The 21,980-nt window shown below is 43.6% G+C and overlaps 1 protein-coding gene across 1 annotated transcript in view; it reads right to left on the bottom strand.

Annotated features, from left to right (window-relative positions):
• NXPH1 (neurexophilin 1) overlaps positions 1–10,917 on the bottom strand; it is a 268,241-nt gene extending 257,324 nt beyond the window's left edge. Inside the window, exons 1-2 of the mRNA XM_016133664.2 lie at positions 9,778–10,917; positions 8,739–8,902 (exon numbers count right to left, since the gene is read on the bottom strand). Coding sequence (XP_015989150.1) covers positions 8,739–8,792 — 54 coding nt within the window. The 5' untranslated portion in view covers positions 8,793–8,902; positions 9,778–10,917. The remainder of the gene's footprint in view (positions 1–8,738; positions 8,903–9,777) is intronic.
• Positions 10,918–21,980: the final 11,063 nt, after the last annotated feature.

The following is a 21,980-nucleotide window of genomic DNA, read 5'->3' as shown; positions in this document are numbered from 1 at the left end:
TCCTGTAAAACTGCAGCAGGCTGGCCCTCAAGGAAAAGGCTCGGCATCTTGCCTGGCGAAGAAAGAAAGCAGATCTCACCCAGGCCTTCGAGAATACCCTGAAGACTTTGCACCTAAACCTCTTTTCCTTCCTATTTAATTCCCAGCCTCTCTTCACCTCCAGATTCCTTCTCTTCTCGCTAGCGTGCCTTTTCAGTGCTGTCTTCTCACACGGGTTGCTGGAGCACTACCTGTGAGACCTCTGTTCCTTTAATACTGCGGGTATTTGCAGAATCGGGTGTCTTGAAAGGACTGACTCTTAAACTAAGGCAAGAGAAACGGACATAACTTCCAGCCAATCTTCGCCTTTGACACAGAGAACCCCTAGCGCCAAAACTCGGTACTCTCCAGATTATTTCCGAACCAAATGAACTGTGCGACTGCCGCCAAATAGGAACTGTGTACATTTTAAGAGACCACAGCGTCCGCTCTAGAGTGCTCAGAGAGGCCCCGGGGGACTGAACAGCCTGAGCCCGGGGCTGGAGGTGTGGGCGAGGGGTGGAACTGGACAATGGTTATGTGTTTTGGGGGTCGTTTAGGGGTTTAGAGGGAGATGTTTGGTTGTTTTGCTATGTAAATAAGGAGAAACTTCCCCCTACCCCATCAGTTCTAATGATGACAGATTCCACGCTGCATCAGGCCATACACCGGGGAGCCTAACCACAGAAAATAATGAGGCTGCATCCCAATTCGTCTGCATTAAAGGCGAGCCAGGCACTTTCGATAGCAAATATATCGATTTTCTTGCCCGGGCCCTGGTTTGTCTTGCGCCCCGTGAATAATTACTGGTCCTTCAGAAATTCATAATAATTAGGACTTCCCACCCCCCCCACCCCCCCCCACCCCGGCTCTTTTAAAGGCTCCTAATCCGGGTGGGCGGTTTGCGGGCTCCAGCCGCCCGTAGGTGGGAGATGGGGCAGGAATCACTTCTCCCTACTTAATTTTACTCTTGCGAGAATTGATTCCCCTCCCTGTACCTCAGTTTCTTTATCTGCTAAATGAGGCTTTTACGTGGTTAAAGACACGACATGACATGATTCATGTTTCTCTCTGGGAGGAGGGATAGATTTAATGAACTGTGCGAGGAAATAGGGAGAAAGTGAGGAAAAGAAGACTTCACCTTCTCTCAGGGTTCACTCAGCATTAGTCACGTGAGGCCGCAACCACGAAGGGGGCGGGGGTAGAAGTGCAAACCAGAGGTTCTGACCGCAGCAAACATTGGAGACCTAACGATCGGAGCTTAAGACTCTCAAATGATTGGTGGGGAGCTTGGTTGTTACAATCATGACGAGGCGGTAAGATTTCTGCAGAAAACGTCAATTCTACTTCGAAAGGAACCGAGCACTAGCTGGGAAAGAGACCCGGCTGCGAACACAGGCGGGGCGGAGCCTGTGGCGCTGTCCGTGGTCCTGAAGAAACGTTCTGTGGGCCTGGGTTTGCCCAGCCGCAGGCCACTGCCAGGTTCAATCTCCGCACCCACGGCCTCCTTCCGGAGAACTGCTGCAGTCCTCCGGACCACGGTATCTCGGTGGCATCGACGAAAAGTTCCCCAGAAGTAAGGCTTGAGTTCCAGATATAAGAGGATTGCAGACTGCTCACAGTCACCTGAGGCTAAAAGCAAACAACACAGCGCGCAACTGTGGCGGCGGAGACTCAGGCCGGGAAACTTCCCCGGGCTCGACTCTCCGCAGTCCTCTCGGTCAGAGGATTGAGTTTCCAAGTCGAAGATATGAAACCTACGTCGAAGAAGTTTCTCACTCCTAACTGTAGAAGACGACTTGAAATGGCCTTTTAAAGCAGTGGGTGGGAGGAGGTCTGAGACATAGAGTGAGATGTGTCAGAAGGACGCCCCACTCTCCTGTGGGGCGGGGGAGCCTAGCCTCCTTTTGAGCCCTTTGCCACTGCTGCCTGGGATCCCTCTCATCAGAATCCTTTAAGGTGGCGGGGGTGATGGGTGAGGCCCGGCCTGAGTCAGGTTAGAGCCCCCACGAGCCAGTTTCTAAGGAAACACTCGTTCTTTCTAAGCAGCAATTTGTCTTATTGTGGGAGAAATAAATAATACAAGAAAAGTCTCCCGGTTCTCCATTCTCATGCAGATGAGGCAATGCGCTCTGGCTGAGGTCTGTGTATCCCTCTTCCCATCGTATTCCGGCTCGAACAAGTAAAATACCCTCATTAATTTAAAGGAAGAAGGAGCGGGAGAAGGCCTTTCTTTAGCTGCCGCGGTGCTGCACTCTCGCGGCTCCTGGGACCCCACGGTGCGCACTACCCCAACATCCCCCCCACCTCCCCGCTCTAAGCGCCACTTTGTTTTCCAACTTCCGGAACCCCTCACTAGATGCCCAAGAGACTTCCTATAACAAAGGGAACCCAAGTAAGGGAATTATCTCTGCCCCAACCCCTCCCGTCAGTCCCCACCTCCATAGTAAACAAAATATACTAGGGAAAGCTGTTTACAGAGGAGATAATTAGGTTTTCAGCTCACTACAGAAACGCAGGATGCTCATCAGAAGTTTAAACAACAGTCAGCAACCTGCGAGGGCAGACGTCAAACTTGGAAAATGCGCAAACGCGCTCCTGGGCGCGCCGAGGGGCATAAAGAAGCCGCCAATATATATCATCTCAATAAAAACCTGCTCTTGGAAAGCTTGCATAGTAATTGAGATGGGCGCTCTTTTCTGATCTGGGTTGGCATTTCCTCATCTCGAGCTGACAGAGCCAACTCAGGAAATTGCTGGTAATATTCATCTGGGGAGCACTTTCATTAAACGTAATTCATTCGACTTTCACAATAAATTGAGTGACATCCTTACAGCGGAACCTTTTTATCCTTGATTAAGTGCTTGCCAAGCTTTGGTTTCCCACTTTATTGTCACATTCCTTCAAGCAGAGTCGTCAACATGCCAATCGGCAGCAGAAAAACGCGTGCGCCATTTACCAATCTCCGGGAGGAGTTAGTGCTGACATAGAGAAAAAGAGCTGTTCGGGAGCTTAAGTTGCAAATAAATCAAGACCGCAAGTTCCTGCAAACGCATCGCAGGACCAGACGTATGGTGGCTAGGAGAATGCAGGGCAAGACGAGAGAGCAGACCTGCTTAGCCACCCCGCTGCTCCAGGAAGCCGCTGACCCAGTGGTGCCCGCCTCCCTCTATTAATTAAAATAGCAGGACTGTTAAGGCTTTGGAATGAGATCTGAAGCTCCAAAAGGATGTGGTTGCTTTAAGAGAACTTTCCTGAATCGGATCAAAGCCAGGCACTTTCTTTAAAAAAAAAAAAAGAAGAAGAAGAAGAAGAAGTAATAATAATAATAGAATGCACACTTCCTAATTCACCACTTGAGAGCAGACAAACTTTCAGAGCTTACAGTGGCTTTCTTTGTGGATGGCGGAGTGCAAAAAGCATGCTACTCCTTATTCTCAGGACTTCCTTTTGACCCTTAATATCAACGCAGCGACATCCAAAGTCACCAAGGACTCTTCAGACCCGGATTCCAAGCAAAACTGACAAGTACCTCGGTGTTTAAAGACTGGGCAAAATGGGGAAGCCATCCCTTTGCCAAATTTGTGGCTCCTTCTTTCCCACCCCCTATAAATTCAAAGTACCCTAAAACATAAAATTGCTTATTTGAAAAGGCAATATCCAAATGCTTTCATCACTCAAATGTCCTTTTGAAAATATTGTAGAGGATGGTTATTACCTGGACAATGCTGTCAATTTCTGTAGCCTGCAGAAAATCTTCCCCCAGAAAAGTAGGACATTGGGCACCTATCTCAAAAAAAAAAAATAAACCAATTTCCCTGCCACCTGATATATTTTTCACCCAGACAACACTTTCATTAGGAGGAAATAGCTGTCAACAATTCAAAGCCAAATAGAAATCAACTTCGAACAAAGAGGAACCACGAACTTAAAAGGCTTTCCGGAAGAACAGAGAATACCGCTGAGAAAGTTGGAGCAATTCTGGTTCTCTCCTTCTAATACTGAAGGCAGTTTCCCTGAAGCTATCAGTGGAAGGCCCCAGGCCACGATAATCCCTCTTGGAAGTGAGGCAAAAGGGTGACGCACCCAAACACTTCCTATACACCCAGGGAGCTGCTTTCCTGGTCAACGGAGAGTTGAGCATTTCAGGAAAATGCCTAGCTACACAACTTCTCCTTTTGAAGAGCCCTGGAATAGGTCTTGGGACTGATAAATTCTCATGTTGTACAGCTAGGCCATAGCCTTCAAAATTCTAGGTTTAATCCTATAGCAGGAAAATTGATCTGGGGTAGAGAGTCAGGAAATGCTGTGAGGTAGAGGAATTTTAGTACTACCTCCAAGAACTGGCCTTCATAGAGAACACTGAATAGCCACTCTGAGGTAATGTACTTTTTTCCTTTTCAAGTATAAACTCTAATCAACTAAAATTTTCAGTGGGAAACTGGCTTAATTTTCAAAGGATGGGAAATACACATATCTAATCCAAAGGACAGATATTAGTGTTCAGTCTCCTGCTGCTCCCTACCCCCTCAGGTTCCACATTACTTAACAGCCTTCATAATGACTGGAATTTACCCAAATGGTCTAGCTTTGAACTGGTGCAGAGGTAATATTCCATGAATATATTAATCACTCTCTAATCTCTAGTAAACAATTGGTGTGGAACTCATTTTAAGGACACCCTAAGTTTGAAAAATAGATTATTCAAAATGACATAAACCCAAGGTTTAGAAAAAATTTTCAATTCTTGTTTATATTTATTTGTTTTTTTAAAAGCAACCAGATTATTAGCAATTTTAATTCCTAGCAGAACTGATGGGAAGTAAATAGGAGGGTGAGAGCCTCTTCTCATTAGAATAGTGAATGTGTGACTGACGACAATAACATCATTCAACCATTTGCCAGATTCTCTGTACTTGATTTCTGAGTAACTTTTTTGTTGACATGCCCATCGAGAACTCATTAAACTCAATTCCTGACTCTGAGAATTGCCACAGGTGAGTCCCCAAACAGGACACCTCTGCTTTCTACTGCGAGATGCTCTCCCTGTGTGCCCTGGCCTGTCCCACAGCTTGACCCACTGAGAATAACTCAATTTAGGACCCTCATGCTTCAGAGCCAGAAACTACATTTCCCTAGTTCATTCACTGTGTGCTCCAATTCAGATAAAATGCTACAGTCCTGTTACACCCATTATATCATACTGAAATTATCCTGATTTTTGACAGGAGAATAAAAACTGCAGAACTTTTATTTTTAACAAGTATTTTTATGACATAGGTTTCTCTCCTACTGAATTTAGACTTTTAAATCTGTAATACACAATATGCAGTAAACAGATGATTCCCTTGTGTTTATTTAAAATAATAATAATAGCTTCCCTGTAGTTATGGCCAGAGTTAGCCTCCTGGTGATTTTTGGGTGTCCTAGCTAATATGCTTCAGAAGGTAACTTCGCAGACACATTTCTAATTAACTTCCCATTGCAGTACTAAAATAAGCTTCTAGTTTGAAATAGGACATACCCATCTCTCAATAAGCATAAAAAAGATTCGAAATCCTTAATCTAGAACAGACATTCAAAGAATCCTGAGCCGAAAGACATATCCTGAAAACATTCAACCAAATATAGGCAGACAATTGTAGTTTTAACTATGGAGACCTTATCTGCTAGATAACTGTTTTTCATTTAAAATTTTTCTTTCCAAATTTGAGAGTATTTAGGGTATTTCTCTATAAGCAGAAGACTAAATATTTTTATATAGGGAATACTTAAACAATTCCTGCTCCCTGGACATAATGTGGTGATTACTCCTTGGGAAACATAACTGGAATTCCAGGACCTTAAAGGGAAAGGTGCACTGTGGTATCAGCAAGGAGGCAATGCATAAATAGAGTGCCCCCTCACTAAACTTGTGGTGTGAGCTCATGAAGACAGAATGTTCTTATTAAACTCCTCCCTGGCTTGTATCAGTTCAAAGGGGGCCGGGGGAAAAAAACAAAAAATAAAATAATGGTTTTCCCACTCTTGCCTTCTATGAGTGTAACTTGAATCAGCTCCTGACAACCTTGCAGTTGCTTGCAAAGGTCTGGGATTTTCCGGGGTGCAACTACGAATAAATGATAACACAGCTACTGTGTCTGGTGTATGGTAAAATAGATGGAGAAAGAAGCTTTGACCACTTCTTGGTCTATCTCATTGTCCAAGAGCTTTAATCAAGGCTCTCCATTTCTTTACTTGCCTAAAATCAAACTGTTCTGACTATCCAATTCACCTTTTTAAATTCATTTCCATAGTAAAAATTAGCTTCCTGCTCCTCCAGGACAATGGCTCAGAATTCTGCTGGCAAATAACCATGGAATTACAATCCCTGGAAATACTGCCTTGGGTCACAGCCACCGGCCTTTTGTTTTTTGTGATGCTGGTGGATTCTAATCCCCAACGCACAAAACAACTTTAGGTAGGAGAGAAAAGAATGGACTTCTAAATCGCTTTCTCTATTTTATTGTTCACATTTGGTATTGTTTTGAGTGAAAGTGGAAAAATTGTCTCCTTTCTCTGTATTGCCAAAAGGCATTCAGGTAATGAAGTCTGTAACTAAACGGTAATTGAATCAGCATAATTTGCACACTGAATGGTTTTCAAATGCTCCCAGTTTACAATTAAAGGAGAATTAATGCGCTTGTTGTTGAAAACGCAGCGCATTAGAATAAATCCAGCACTGTTGTTGTAATGAGTGGAAAACGGTTTAACTGCCAACAAACACATTTAAAATTTAACACAACGTATTGATTTCACTTCTGCATGTGATAGATTATTTTCCAGGATATCGAAATACTTGCTCCAAGCAATAAACTGAACCACAGTCACTAGCCTTTGCCGTGTGTGTGTGTGTGTGTGTGTGTGTGTGCGCGCGCGCGCGCGCGCATAGTCCAAGGACGTTAAGTAAGTCCGAGGTTCACGTCCTGCGTGAAGGTATGCAGAGGGGAGGGGCAGAAGGGTTTCCAGGGTGGAGGGAATGGTTAATATCCCCTCTCTGTCGCCTTCACTGCAGCCTTTTCCCTTCCTTTACCCTTTTCCTTCTGCATTTCCTCTGGCCAAACTTTACCCTCAGTCTCCGGGCTCTCAGTGTCAGTGGGTTTACTACTAGACACAGGTTAGGGCAAGAATGATTGAAGATGGGAAATGGGAAGGACATTTTTTGCATTCCGTTTGCGTTCCAACCAGGTAAGGCACAGACTTTGGTGACAGAGTCAGGAAGGCTGCTCCTTTGGATTGGCTACCCCGGCTTTCACCTGTTTACCCCAAAGCATCCGGTAGGTGAGGAAACTGGCGCGCAGCGCCCTCTGGCGTCCGCGACTGCCATGGTCAAGCGATAAAGGTGCAGACAGGCAACACGAACGTTTCTTGAATTGATACCCGTTAAAAGCACACACCCTAACATACATATTCACACACATGTATACTTGCACACTCATTAATATACACAGAGTTCACACAACTAGCAGCCCTGAGGTCGCATGCACGAGGGCAACGGCTGGGAAATGCTCTCAACTGCAGGGATGGCAACACTTTCCCAGATTTGGGGGCTCTGAAGCTCTCAGAATTAAGGAACAGCACCTCCTGCCCCATCCCATTTATCCAGCCCCATCAGAGATCTCAGGCCACCTCAGCGCTCCTTGCCGCTACTTAAAACACACGGAGTCCCTCAGTGCGCTCCTGCAGCATGGGTTATTCCGGGGGGCTGGCGGGGGGGGGGGGGGAGGGAGGCGGCGGGAAGGGGAGGGGTAGGGGGGTTGGTGCACTGAATACAACTTCACCAGCAGGATGCGAGTGTCCCTAGTTCCTCCCTGAAGCTAGACTTGAGAAATTGCAACTTCGTCTTGGTTCTGTGGGGGTGCTCACAGCTACCAATCCACCGCCACCACAATAAAGTGCTCCTCGCCAACCCTACCCCCACCTAGGTACAACAACGTGCGAAGTCCAGACACCCCCCTCCTCCTGGAAAACGGCTCCAGGAGGACTGGGACGTGGTTTTGCTTAACATTCACTTTCTGACAACAAGGTCTGCCATTCCCTAGTAAGGATCACGGCGCTAGAACTGGGGTTCAGTTATTTGGTGAAAAGGAGAGATTAAGAGATGAGGTGGACCAGCTACATATTTGCCAAAGCATCTCTGCCCTGTCTGATTTCTGTGATGCTCCTAACTGATGTTAAACTTGTCCTGTCTGAACCCTCCAAGTGAGAGTTACCTGCACTTTTTTATGTGCACACCTCCAAACTTGAGGGGCTAAGTGGCGGGTTCACTTTCAAAGTCACAGACCTGGGTAGATTTGTGCTTCCCCACTCTCCACCTCCATTTCCTTTCGTTTAAACTCTGTGGGTGAATCAATGAGAGTTCATGTCTTCCACCCCTCTCTTTGCCCGCTCCTGTCATAAAGCATCCCGCCCCACTATCTCCTCGGTTTCTGGGTGTCTAGGGTGCCCTAGACACTGTTCAGAATCACACACAGGAGAGGGGGGAACTGAGGCAGGAAATGGGGATGGGAAGGAACCCCGGAAAATCCCGCAGGGATCCGGAGACCAGCTTGCCAAAGTTGTTCCAACACAGTCGCTAAGAACGCTGCTCTCACTGAACTGGCGGTCTCACCCTCCTCCCGCGCTCCCCCAGTTGCCTGGCCTCTCGGCCAGGGTGGGATTGCGGGGGTGCGGCGACTTACCAAGTAAACGGTGGGCTGCAGGAGGAGAAGCACGTACCAGCAGGCAGCCTGCATCCTCCCGCGTCTCAAACTTCCTCGGCGGTGCTTTCGCTGAGTCTTTGTTCCTTCAAAAACATAGATCCACCTGACATCCACTTTACAGTGCAAGGAGTGCTCTCAGCAGCCTAGATACAAATGAAATTAGACATCCCATGACCACGCGGGCAAGGTTAGGCTTGGCGAACAAGCGGGAAAGGGGTATCGTGGTGGGTAGGGGGTGGACCAAAAAACCCAGAGGAGGGGGGGCGGTGTAGGAAAAATTGAAAAGCGAGTAAATCCAGCGCCCAAAACAAGCGAGCGCTCGGTCCGCAGGCGGGCAGGAGGTTGGGAAGATGAGGGGCTCCTTGCGCCCCTCGCTCCTCTGGTGCGAGTTCCCCCGCTGTAGGGACGAGAGGTGGCAGGGCACAAAGCCGTGCGCAGGCTGGTTCGGAGCCCAAGCGTCTCTGGCAGCAAGACCTGCCCTAGTGTTTCATAGCGGGGCGGCTCGGACTAAAGGCGGCGGCTGGTTCTTTGCCAGCCCTGGCGGTGCTCACACACGTACACACCAGCAGAGAGAAATGGAGAGAGAAAAAGGGAGAGCGAGCGGGAGAGATCGAGCGAGGGGGGTGAGGGAAGAGGAAGGGATAGGTAAAGCTGACCAGGATTAGGTGCTGGGTATCTCCACACATTTGGCGGGGTGGGGGTAGGGAAACGGGATGTAATTTGCAAACAGGAAAGCCGGGATCAGTTTACCCATTTGAGCCCCTTGCACATATAGAGATAGCGAGGGCGCGCGCGCACGCACATACACACACACACACACACACACACACACACACACACACACCCCTCTGGCACTACTTTTTTTTTTTCTAACCAAGGGTCACAGCCAGTGCTAACTTCTAGAGAGGAAGTCTGCCCAGGTCTGTGAGGGTCACCCGCCAAGCGAACTCTGTTCCCCAGCCAGTGCCCCTCCACCCCGCCCCAAGGCATTCCCTCGGGACTGTGAAAGCGTACGTACCACACTGGACCGGGGGCAAATCTGGTGAGCAGGGACCGCGCTGGGCAGGCTCCATGGAGGAGCTTACTCGGGCCTGGCGTCTCCAGCGCCCCGGACATGCCCTCCCTGGCGCTTGGTCTCCATGCTCCGGTGCGGACCGGTCCCGCTGCCTCGTCCAGCCTCGGCAGAGTCGGCGTCCCAGTCCGGGTCGCGCTCAGGGTCGGTTCCGCGGGAGCCTAGGCTTGGCACAGTTAGATTCACGGTGCAGGAAACTTAAGAGGCAAGAGAGGCAGAGGGAAGGACAGGGGAAGGAGAGGAAGAAAGGAAGGGAGGGGGAGAGGCGAACGCGCCGGGCTCCTGCGCCGGACACACCGGGACTGCCGGCGCTGGCTCTGGGACGAGCAGTCCCGGGCGCCCAGGTTCCGGAAGCTGCCGAAGGACGATAGAAATGACTTAAGGGGAGGAAACTGGGCAAGTCCTCGGAATTTGAACTTGAGAGATAAGATACAGGCCTTTAGGAAGGAAACAAAAATAAAAGCCACACGGCAGTTGCAGACAGTCCGAATTTGAGAGAGGGGCGGGGTGGAGAAAACCTGGAAGCTCCTGGTGCACGGAGCAGCTGTGCCTCGAGCCGCGACGCTGGGAAGCCGCGAAGCCCGGAAGCTGCTCGCGAGCGGAGTCGCGGGCGCCGTCCGCGGTCCTGCCCAGCCGCTGGGGGACGCTCTGGAGTGCGCTGGGGCTCGCGGCGCAGAGCCGGCGGTGCTGTCTTCGTAGTTCCGTGCTCGGCACGCCTACTTCCCCAACACGGGCAATTACATCGGCACGTGGGTAAACGATGCCTCAGAGACTAATTGATACCCGGTGTACATCTCGCTCCCAGGCTCTCCGCGGGCTGGGCCCGGGGAGAATTGGCTCCTTCGGTATCTTGGTTGGCCACAGCGCCCCCTCCTCGGGGGTGCTTAAGGAGGACTGCGGCCGCCAGAGGAGTGTCGGGGAGCGTAGTGGGGCGGTGCGTAGGGCGGGGATGGGTGCAGAACTGTGCAGGGCTCCCTGGCCTGCCTCCCGCGCGGACGCGAGGCGCCTGGGACCTGTGGCTGCAGGGCCCGAGGCGAGGGGCGCTGCAGACCTCCAGCCATTCAGCGTGCGACAGCGGAGAGGACTGGGCGACCTTGTGTGCTGACTCCTCGCCGCAGGCTGGGCCAAGCGAGAGGCTGAGCGGGGTGGGGAAGTGGCTACCGGGTGGTGGAGGGGGGACGCAAGGGAAAGGATGCTGTGGCCGCCTCCCTCTCTTCTGACGCCTCCTACTCAACCAGCGTCTCCCATTCTTGGCTTCTTTGCTCTGACTCTGGCTGTCTGTCTCTGTCTCTTTCTCAATCTCTCCCTAGCTGTCACTATCTCTCAGTATATTTTTCTATCTATCTATTTATCATCTATCTATCTACCTACCTCCTCTTTCCTCCGGCTTTCTTGTGCTCCAAGGCTGTCCTTGGCGTCTTTCTACCTCTGTGCGTGTCTCTCTTAGGATTTCTGACCCTTTCCCCATCTCTGTACATGTGTCTCTACTCCATCCCCGCTATTCCCTTTCAAACCTTGTCCCTTTCTTCTCCCCTTTGCCCTCTCCAGCACATAACCTTCAGGCCAGCTTCATCCGTATCTAGTGAGATCCCTGAACCAGGCCCGTGGGCTGGCAGCGCCTCCTCAGCGTGCCCAGGCTCAGTCCACAAGTCCGAGATCAGCTGAGGGCATTTTTCTTCCCCTTCTTCGCCTGTTACCTCTCTAAGCTTGCTCTTCACCAGAGCCTGGCCCTGAATGGTGCACACTTTGAAGGATGACAATTCAATATTAACCTGTAAGAGCTGAATTGAAATTTATCTCAGGGGCCTGAGCTGGTGGGATCAAAATAGAATTGTGATTTTTAATTAGTCTCAAAGAGTCCTTTTCCTAGAGTATGGTTAGTGGCCACTTCCTGCTCTGTGGTTTTTGCTCTGGTCAGTCTGGGTCCCAGATACAATGTATGCTCTACACTAGAGGTTGGGGGGAGGGGGGAGGGGGGGGGACCACAGGCTGAGTTCCCACTCTCCTAACCTCCCACCTCCCAACATAGCAGCAACAATCAGCAGAACCACCCTTTTCTGGAGCCAAATGGAAGAGTCCACTGAGACCTTTGCCTGGAATCAGACCTCCAATTTAGATCCCCACTGGAGGACATACCTGCCAGGCCTTTTGAGGCCCACACTCTCCTTTCCAGCTAAAAATAGCTCTTTAAAGAGCAAGCACTTCTAATCTCAAAGTTGTACTCGGTGCTGTGACCTCTTGCAATTCAGTGGGGCATATGCAGAGTAAGGCAGTGAACACATTTTCTAATTGGGACTCTGAAAAATGCACTTTAGAAAGAGTACACATTTATATATAGCATAGCTGCAATGTTATCTTGGCTATCTTCACTTACCAGGTTTTTCATGCTCTTAAAAAGTTTGAAGAAGAAAAATAAATGTCTCAGGGTACTCGTATCTGAAGCCGAAGCGTAAACGTAAGGCAAGGGAAGTTTTGTCCAATTCCACCCTCTAGCATTTAGGAGGCCATCCTAAAATTGATCTCCATTTGTATAAGCTCCCAGGCCCTTCCAGGCTTGAGGATGGAGTGGGAGTCAATGTTGCTCACTTCTACCCAGATGCCCAAGTACACTGCTCTCAGACCTGAACTTACATTTGACCTTTGGGAAAAATCGGAAGAATCAGGCCAGCTTTGGGCTACACCACATTCTTTTCTAAACCTGACTTCAAAAAGTCTATCTCCAGTGCCATTTAGCCTTAAAGAAATTACTTCTTCTGAAATAGAAAGACGATCAAGGACCTTAAAATCTCTGTCTGAATGGGACTGATTATTTAAGAAAAGCACCACAGGCACCTAGTAATGGGAACTGGCCTGACACTTTGTTCTATGACACGGGGTGCCAAAGAGCTTTTTATGATAATGACCTGAGACCTTCTGCCCAGACATTCAACTCTTACCAGATCCTGTGAGACACTTGACCTAGGATATAAAACGGCAGTGAAATGTCATTTTTTTCTTTTTAGTATCTTTTCAGGAGACTTCATTTCCTGTAGTAGTCAATCAGAAAAGGATACTAAGCTGTTACACTGAAAAACTTAATTACTGTTTATGCCAAATCTAATTTTAATGATATAATAGTTGGGAATGGCTTATTCAACTTCTTTTTTCCTATAATTTGCTTTAAGAAGAACTAAAATCAATAAGGGCATGATTTTCATACATTCTTCTGTTTAAAGTATTACCCTACTCTAAAATACACTCCTGTAATACATCTGCGATCAGCCTTACTGAGATAAAACAAAATGTGATTATCTTCAAGAAAAATAGTATTCATATCAATTTTTTAGTTTTTACTTATGTTGAGAATTCTTTCAGAAATCACTCTCCAAATTTTGTGTATGGTGCAACTCAATGCACATATAAATTTAGCATGAATGATAGCCACAGTAAAACACAGTCCTCTGTTCTCTGCTTTTCCCCAAGTGTAGCTGATCTGATCTGAAGTGAATAGTATAAAGCAATAATATATATTTCTCTCCAGGAGATATACATTTTAAAAGAATTTAAATGGGCTGACTTGAAAAGGAAGCATTGATATTAAACAATATTCCTGAAAACCAGAAGAAATTTAAATTAGAATTCATCTGAAATATACTGATAATTCTAACTGTAATTAGCTGTTTTGGTTGATTTGGTTTGGTTCATTTGTATGATTCTCTTTTACTGAAGGGGAGAGAGAAGAGAGAAGTTAAAAGTTTTAATTATTTGGGGACTGGGGAGAAGAGAAAAAGAAAGAGCTTAAGTCTGAGTTCCAGAAAACTCTGTCCTAAAGTGAATCTATCTTAAAATGCATGAATGCCATCATCTTTTACACAAAATCCAAGTGAAAACAGAAAGACTGCTGTTATGAAGCACCCAGCTGTGGTCTTGGTTAAGTTTCAGGGAAAATTATATCACTTTGTATATAGTACTTCTTAGTACCTATTTTCTTCTTCTAAAAGTAGCAAAAAATTTCTAAAGCATGTATTATCCTCCTGTCTTGACTTCAGTATAACTCGGTATTTGCCTCTTGTAGGACCTTGGGTAAGTGCCTGAAGATTACCCTGGCCCCAGAACCTTCCCCCGTATAATGAAGAAAAAAGGTTAGATGATGTCTAAAGTCCCTTCCAATTCTAAAATGCCTTCATTCTGTTTCTATGATTAAATGTGAAGTCATCTCTGGTTTCAAAACCTTACCTAACTCACAAATAACAACTGTAAACTGCATTATAATTTCCAAAGATATCAACAATTTAAAAGAAGATATTTTGTTCAGTACGTTTTTAAGATTTTAAGTCAACTATTTTTATGGGTTTGAACCAAGGCCTTTTTTGTGCGTTTCTTCTCTGCTCCACCCTCATTACCTCTCTTCTAGGTTAAGGGTTGATTCAGTTGTATTAATTATATCATTTTTTCATATAAATAATTTTGTAAATGTTTTTAATGTCATTGATTTATGAGAATCTACACTCACAATGGCATTCTTATTATACTTATGAATACTTGTTTTTAAAAAAGGGGGGCCAAATCCATTTTCACTACTTTTGCAAAATTCTTGAATGTCATTAAGGACAACTGAAAAACCCCCTGGCCCCTCCACACTACAAGCTTTTTGTTCGTAGAAAGAAGGAAGTATCATTTGCAAAGTGATTTAGTATTTGAATGTAGTAGAACTTGGTTAGTAACTATAAAGCATGTGTGCTAAATTACCTTTACAAGAATGCTTTAATAACAAGATCACTGGACTAGGGAGGAAAAATAGTCGTCAAGCTCTGGGGAAAAAAAAGTAAAGGCAACCCAAAAGCTTTATGTAGAAGGCATTTCCTTTTTTAGAGGTAATTTATATGCTCAGTCTTTGTATCCATATTTCATTTATTCTACTAGGCGAAGACAAGGGTTCTCAAAGGTAGGGTAGTTTCAATTATACTTACAAACTTTGAAAAGAGAATGAGCACAATGAGAGAAATGGAAGAAAGTCAGCATTAAAAAGGCAGTTAAATGTAAAAGATGGGAAGATTGGGGCCATTGCCCAGAAATCATAATTTAAATTTTTAAAAATATTGTAAATAAGCAAACCTTTGCATTATAATCTAATTACAGAAATTCTTCATGGTGGTCCCTGCAGGGATTGTTAATTGGCAATCCCCTAAAGAAGAATCACTAAAGACAAAGAACTAGATGACCAATGTTCTGTTAACAAAGCAAAATACAGTATAAGCTCTCAGCCAGAAAAAAACACTGAGACTCTGAACTATGTAAGGATGGAAGAAATTATGAGGACAAAGGCTGCCAGTTCCGTGGTTATCTGAAAATTGAAAATGAGTCTGCAAATACATATTTCATCTCCATAAACTAAAGTACCTGGATATTCTGAAAAAATACATGTTTTTCTAGCTTTTATCCTGATTTGGCAATATTAAGACAACTTTGAAACAAGATGATTTATACAGGCAGGGAACAAATGGCTGCTTCAACCCAAACATCGGAATGATAAGAATGTCTGCGACTAGACATCTTTTAAATAAGAGCTATCCCAGGGATGCAACGACCTTCTCAATTTTCCTTTTTAACATCAACTTAATGAAAACAACTACACCAAAATTTCACCATAATTAACTTCAAGGATGATGTCATAAAAATCACATAGTATTACATTTTTCTGCCTTTTCCAGCACTACTAATAAAACACTTTTGATGAAATTCAAAGCCAAATCAACCAACATTAAATTTTGTATTAAACTGGTGATAATTTATCAAAGTGCCACAGTGTTCGATAGGATAATAATGACTACCATTTACTGAGTGCCAAGCGCATTCCAGGAACCACAACCTGGCTTTTATTTACATTATCCTATAGTCTCCCTAGTGATTCTCTGAGCATCAGTCTGCAATTTTGTTGTTGTTGTTGTTGTTTTAAGTTTATTTAATTTATTTTTATATATTTTATTTTTCAATTACAATTGACATTTGATATTATTTTATATTAGTTTCTGGAATACAGCATAGTTGTTAGACATTTAAATAACTTACAAAGTGACTTGCACCCCTCCTCAATTAGTCTGGCACCCACCTGGCACCATACATAGTTATTACAATATTGTTGACTATATTTCCTGTGCTGTGTTTTACATCCTCATGACTATTCTGTAACTGCAATTTGTTCTTCTTAACCTGTCACCTTTTTCACCCAGCCCCTTTCTTCACACTTGTTCTTCGTCAACGCCAACTTAAATCTGAGAGTTGTTGGACCATTCATTCCCACTCTCTCCTTCTTTTAATTCTGTTCTCTATTTTAGTTTTAGCACCACCATTCTCTCTTCAAATTTTCCAATTAACCCTCTAACCATTCCTTCTCAGATCATCTGTTTACTCATCACACATTAAGCATTCATGCTTCTCCGGGCTTCATCAGTAACTCTCTTTTCCTCTTTTCACTCTGACTAGGCAATCCTTTCTACTTTCATTGTTTTATTTGTCACACACAAGGATCAAAAAGTTCTTAAGACTAGCTCTGAAATTTTTCTTGGCCCAACTATTCAATTGTCTGTATGTCTACTTAGATGACCTAAGATACCTAGAATTAATATGCCTAAACTGAATACATTATATATTTTCATTACACACGTATTCCGTTAGTTGGTGTAATATAAATAGATTCTGGAGTTCTCTACATGTAATATAAAATTACACATCACAAATAAATTGTTGATACCTCTCAATTTTTCACCTATTTCTCATCCCTCCTTTTTTTCTCTGTTCCTGCTACTAGTACTGACTCAGGCTCAGACCATCAGTTACCTGGTCTATGGCAATGACCTTCTAACTGAGGTCCCCCCTTTCAGCTTCTATCTCCATGCATATGCCCTTCTCAGTGCCACCTGAATGATAGACTAAAATAAAAATGTGTTCACATCACATACTTGTTTACGTCTCTTCACAATTTCTCATTGCTTGCAGAATCAAGTCAAACCCCTTAGCTCAGCACAGAAGACTGCTTCTGAGCAGGTTTCTGTCCACTCCATCATCATCTCCTGCCTCCCAGCGCCTGCTTGACTCCATACTTCACATTCATCAGGTACAAGCTCCTTAGAGCTTCCAACACACAACTGTATGTCTCAGCTTGGGATCTCTGCACCGTCTTTCCTTTTCTTTGAATCCTCTCAACTCAGCCTCCAGGTGAACTCCTGATTTTTTTTTTCAAGCCTCTGCTCAGAGATCACCTCCCATCCTCCCTTCTTTTCTCAAAGATTTGTGCACTAAAAGATGTTATTAAATTATTTACACCATGCTGTTTATACTTTTGTCTCCTCTACTGGACTGCCATTTAGTTTCATACCCCTACCCTCATCTTGCACTAGATTGAGCTGAACATTTAGCCACACTTGAAAAGCATAATGTCCCAAGAACAGCCTAATGTATCTCTAGCAAGGGAGTATATCAGAGACTCTAGAATAGCAAGTCTTCATCTATGAAGTGCTTACATAATGCATAATGGCAAAAAAAGTTTTCAGGCAAATCTCAGACCAGTGAAATGAGTAAAAGGAACAGGACCAGAATAGAAGTCTCAAGCTCCCTTACCCCAAAATACATTCAAAGACTCAGAATCAGGAGCTGAATGAGAAATCTGGCCTGAATGGGTTACTCAGCGACTGACTGATAAATCCCCCTCACTTCCAGGGCCAAGTGTACCTTGGTACCAAAAAGTCCCCCAATGTCCCTAAGTTCTAGCTTTATTCTGCATTTACCCCAAATCCTGTCTCAAATTTCAGTTGTTTCCCCCGTATTAATATCTTACACAAAGATTTATCACAATCAGACCCTACCTTATCCCCCCTGCCTTGAGGACCAGGTGAAATTAAGGGGATTGGGAAAGAGGAGTTCAAGAAAAGAACGTGAACACCATTATTATAACTGCCACCAATTCGGAAAATGGGGTCAACCTATAGAAAAACAGAACACTAGGTCATATATGGTTCTGAGCTTCTAAATGAGTGTGTGTGTGTGTGTGTGCGTGTGTGTGTGTGTGTGTGTGTAGAACTGTGAGGCCTTTGGTCAAGGAAAAACACTAGCACTTTTTCCTATCACAATTAACCACCTAATAGACAACAGCAACTCCTGCTTCAAGATATCCAAGGTCCCACTAACCCGCCTTGAATCATGTTTCCACACATCCATTGACAGAACTCAAAAGTAGCCTATCACCTACATTTAACTAAACTCAATGGCCATTCTCAATTTTTGTATCATCAACTCCACCACAAACCATCTTCTCCAGGTGTCTTTCCTACCTCTCTGACAGTTCCTTCTTGTCCCCTATGCTGGCTCTTCCTACTAACTTTCCCCAGGCTGTCAAATTTCTACCTGTCAAACTCTTCCCTTTGATCTAAACTGCAGGCCAATATCTTCAGTCCCCAGAGGGCATTTTCATTCCAATGGACTACTGTTGTCTGACATACAATGTTCAAGAGTAAACTCATCAATACACCCAACACCCCCCCCCTCCGCCCAATACATGCACATGTTCCTATTCACAGGCGACCCATTTGGTTATTTGCTCCCAAATTTTCTTTGCACATAGCCTGTAAACCTCTGAATTTGATCTCGTTATTTTTGTGTGTATCTACTAGACCAGTAAGATACATTATCTTGTCATACCTTCCTTCAGAACATCTCTTGCATTCACCTTCTTGCCACCACTCTAGACCAGGTCTTCATTATCTTATATCTGCACAGCTACCTTCTAACTGGTTTTCCTGGCTATAGTCTTTCTCAATTCCCATTAATCTCACTACTTCTAATGCCATAATGGTAGGGACTATATCTTTCTTATTTACCCTGGTGCTCCCAGAACCTAATATTATGCCTAGCACATACCAGATGGCATATGCTCAATAAATATTTGCCTGATACATGGATTAATTCCTTATACCATCTAAAGATTATTTCTTAAACAATATATTTTCCCAATTTCATTGCAAAAACAAAACAAAAAAAAAATAACTCCTCTTATTTCTTTTATCTTTTCATGTCTAAATCAGGGCTATTTTTTTTTTCAAGAAACCATTCAGAAACATGGTAAGTAACACAGAAACTCATAGCTCCTTTGCTTGAATCTATGGTAGAATGCTTAGAGTCACAATTCTAGCCTTCTCCTCCCTACCTCCTTTCCTCCATTCCAACCTGTGCAATCCTAGAGCTAGTAACTGTCTAGGATACCCTAAGACAGTAGTTTGCAAATCTTAATTTTCTTAATTTTCTTTCATCTAGACGGTTTATTAAAATGCATATTACCAGGCTCCACTTTCAATTATGATTTATTGATCTTGGCTTTGACTCTGAAAAGGATGCATTATAACAAGCAACCAGGTAATCCTGATGAACACTGTCAGGATACACTTTGAGAAACTACCTTAGAAGGTGGTGGAATGGAATTTAAAAACCTTATCTCACAGCGGTACATCTAAACCTCTAGCAATTAAGGTCTGTCAAAGTGGAGTATTCATCTTACCCACTAAGATTTAATATCACAGTGTTCCCAAGAAAATTTGCTTCAGTTTATTGCCCTAATATTTCCCAATAATACTAGACTTAATTCAAACCTTAAATTCTTTCTTATGCTGTGCTGCTCTCCCTAACTGGAATGCCTTCCTCTGTCACTTTATTTTCCTCTAAATCTCTCCAAATCTAGTCATTATTCATTATCTAGATCAAAGCCTTTCTCCTGAAATCTTCCCCATACATCGTCCATCCATCCGCCCATTCAATCAATACAAATTTATTGAATGAGTAATGGTTCTAAGTTCTGTAAATACAGCCGCAAACAAATAAATACAAATCCTTGTCCTCAGGGAGTTTATATTCTAATGAAGAAAGACTGACAGTAAACAAATTATAAGTCAAATATATTTAGAAAATTAGATGGTGATGAGTTATTCTGTGGGAAAAATAAAAAAGAGAAGAGATAGAGAATTACTTGAAAATGTAGAAGCAGTTTTAAATGACATGTTTGGGAAGGCCTCATGGGAAGAAGACAATTGGGTAAAAACGTGAAGAAGAGGAGAGAGTAAGCCATGTGGACATTCTGAGTAAGAGCTTTCCAGACAGAAGGAATGGCAAGTGAAAAAAGCTGAGACGGGAGTACACCTCGTGTACTAGAGGAACAGCATACATACTAATGTGTCTGGGAGAGAGTAAGCCAAGAAGAGGTAGCAAAGAGATGAGGTCAGAATTGAAAGACTGAGTAGTATCTGAACGTCCCTGGAAGAACTTGGTTTCATAAGTCCTTACAGTATGCCCTCACTGTGAGCAAAGGAGTGATGTGTCTGACTCACATTTTAATAGAATTATTCTGTGGGGAAAGAGCAGAAGCAGGAAGAACAGTTAGGAGATCATTGCAATAATCCAAGCAAGAGACTTGGTGACACGGATTGTGGGAGAGGTGGTGAGAAGTGTACTAATTTGGGGTATATTCTAAGGAAAGAGATGACATAATTTGCTGATGATTTCAATATGGAATGTGATAGACATTGTTGTCTCCAAGTTCTTGCCCTGAGTATCCTGATTAATATGAGGAGAACTCTGAGAGAAGAGGGTCAGCAGAGGGAAAGGGGAAATAACAGCCGAGTTTGAGACATGTTAACATGTTAGGTTTGAGATTTATGTTAGACATCCACATTAACATATTGAGCATTATGAGTCAAGGATTCAGAGGAAATGTTTGGGCTGAAAATATAAATTTAGATACTATTTAGATGTTATTAGCATATAAACGATATTTAAAGGTATGAGATCATCAGAAGGACCAGTGTAGATAAAGAAGAGCCTCTGAGCACTTCATTGTTAAGAGTTCGAGAGTAGGGTGGACCCAGCAAAGGAGACTGCGAAGAAGCACTCACTGATGTAGGGGGAGGTCAAGAAAGAGGAGTGGGCAACACAAACAAGTGCTTTGATAAGTCTAATAAAATTGGAAATGACCACTGAACTTAGAAATATGGAAGTCTTTGGTGACTTTGATAAGAACAGTGTCAGTGAGTGGATAAAAGGGAAGCTAAATGCAGATTTGAGGAAAAAAAAGAATATTGACCACTCTTTCAAGATGTTCTTTCATACTCTTAATTTCCTTCTCACTGAGTCTCTGTACCATTTGTACCAGTCTGCTCATTTCAACATTTTATCATATTTTACTTTCAATGATACTTAACTCCTTATTATGTTTACATATTCTTTCCCACCAATTTGGAAGCTCTTAGTGGAGAGAACCAATATCTCCTTTTACTTCTGCAACACCCTTCCCAATTCAGTGCTTTGCACAATTCTGTGCCTATAGTGAGTCTTCAAAAATACATGATGTGCTAAATACATATTTCTCTAATGACGTTCGCTCTCTGCCCCTTTTTCTAGCTCTTGTGCCTCATTATAACCTTAAGCAGCCAATATGTAAAATTTTTGTTCCTCAATTTTACCTTTAAGCTCTTTCTTAAAATAGTCTTATCTGAAATGTATCTTTTTAGTATTTTCTTATATAGCCCTCTGCTTTAGTCATGAGTTTATTGAGCATTTCCTGAAAAGAAGATGCTTATTTTTACCTGTCATTTTTAGTTATGATATTCTTCCTGTTTAGAAACTTCTCCTCTAATTCAAGAGCTTTTCTTCATTCAAAAACTAACCAAGAAAAAACGCTTATCTCGTCTTTGGTACTCTTTAACGTATAGTTACTCTAGATTTTAGGCTTGTCATCTGTACCTCTATATCATTTTTTATATCACATATTGGATACAAAAATTTTAATTTTACATACCTTCTACTAAAAAAAAATTAGATCAAGCTTATCACTTTTAGTGCTATCCATCAAACAGCACTTTCGAGACTAATAAAAATCAAATGAGAAAATGAGAAACAAAATATTACTACATACGAAGATACTTAATGAAGGATTAATACATAATAAAGTGAATAAATAAATGATGGATGGACGGACGGACGGATGGATAGATGGATGGATGGAAAGACAGATATAAAAATGAATAGATAGATTAAAAGGGATTCACATTATATAGTTATTTCATACATTATACATTATCTTTTTTAATCTTAAGAGCCATAGGATGTGAGTAGTAAACATTTTATAAGAC

This window comes from Rousettus aegyptiacus, unplaced genomic scaffold (assembly GCF_014176215.1).
Source record: "Rousettus aegyptiacus isolate mRouAeg1 unplaced genomic scaffold, mRouAeg1.p scaffold_m13_p_13, whole genome shotgun sequence".
NCBI lineage: Eukaryota > Metazoa > Chordata > Mammalia > Chiroptera > Pteropodidae > Rousettus > Rousettus aegyptiacus.
The sequence above is the reverse complement of the archived record's forward strand: the minus strand, read 5'-3'. Positions and strand labels throughout refer to the sequence as shown.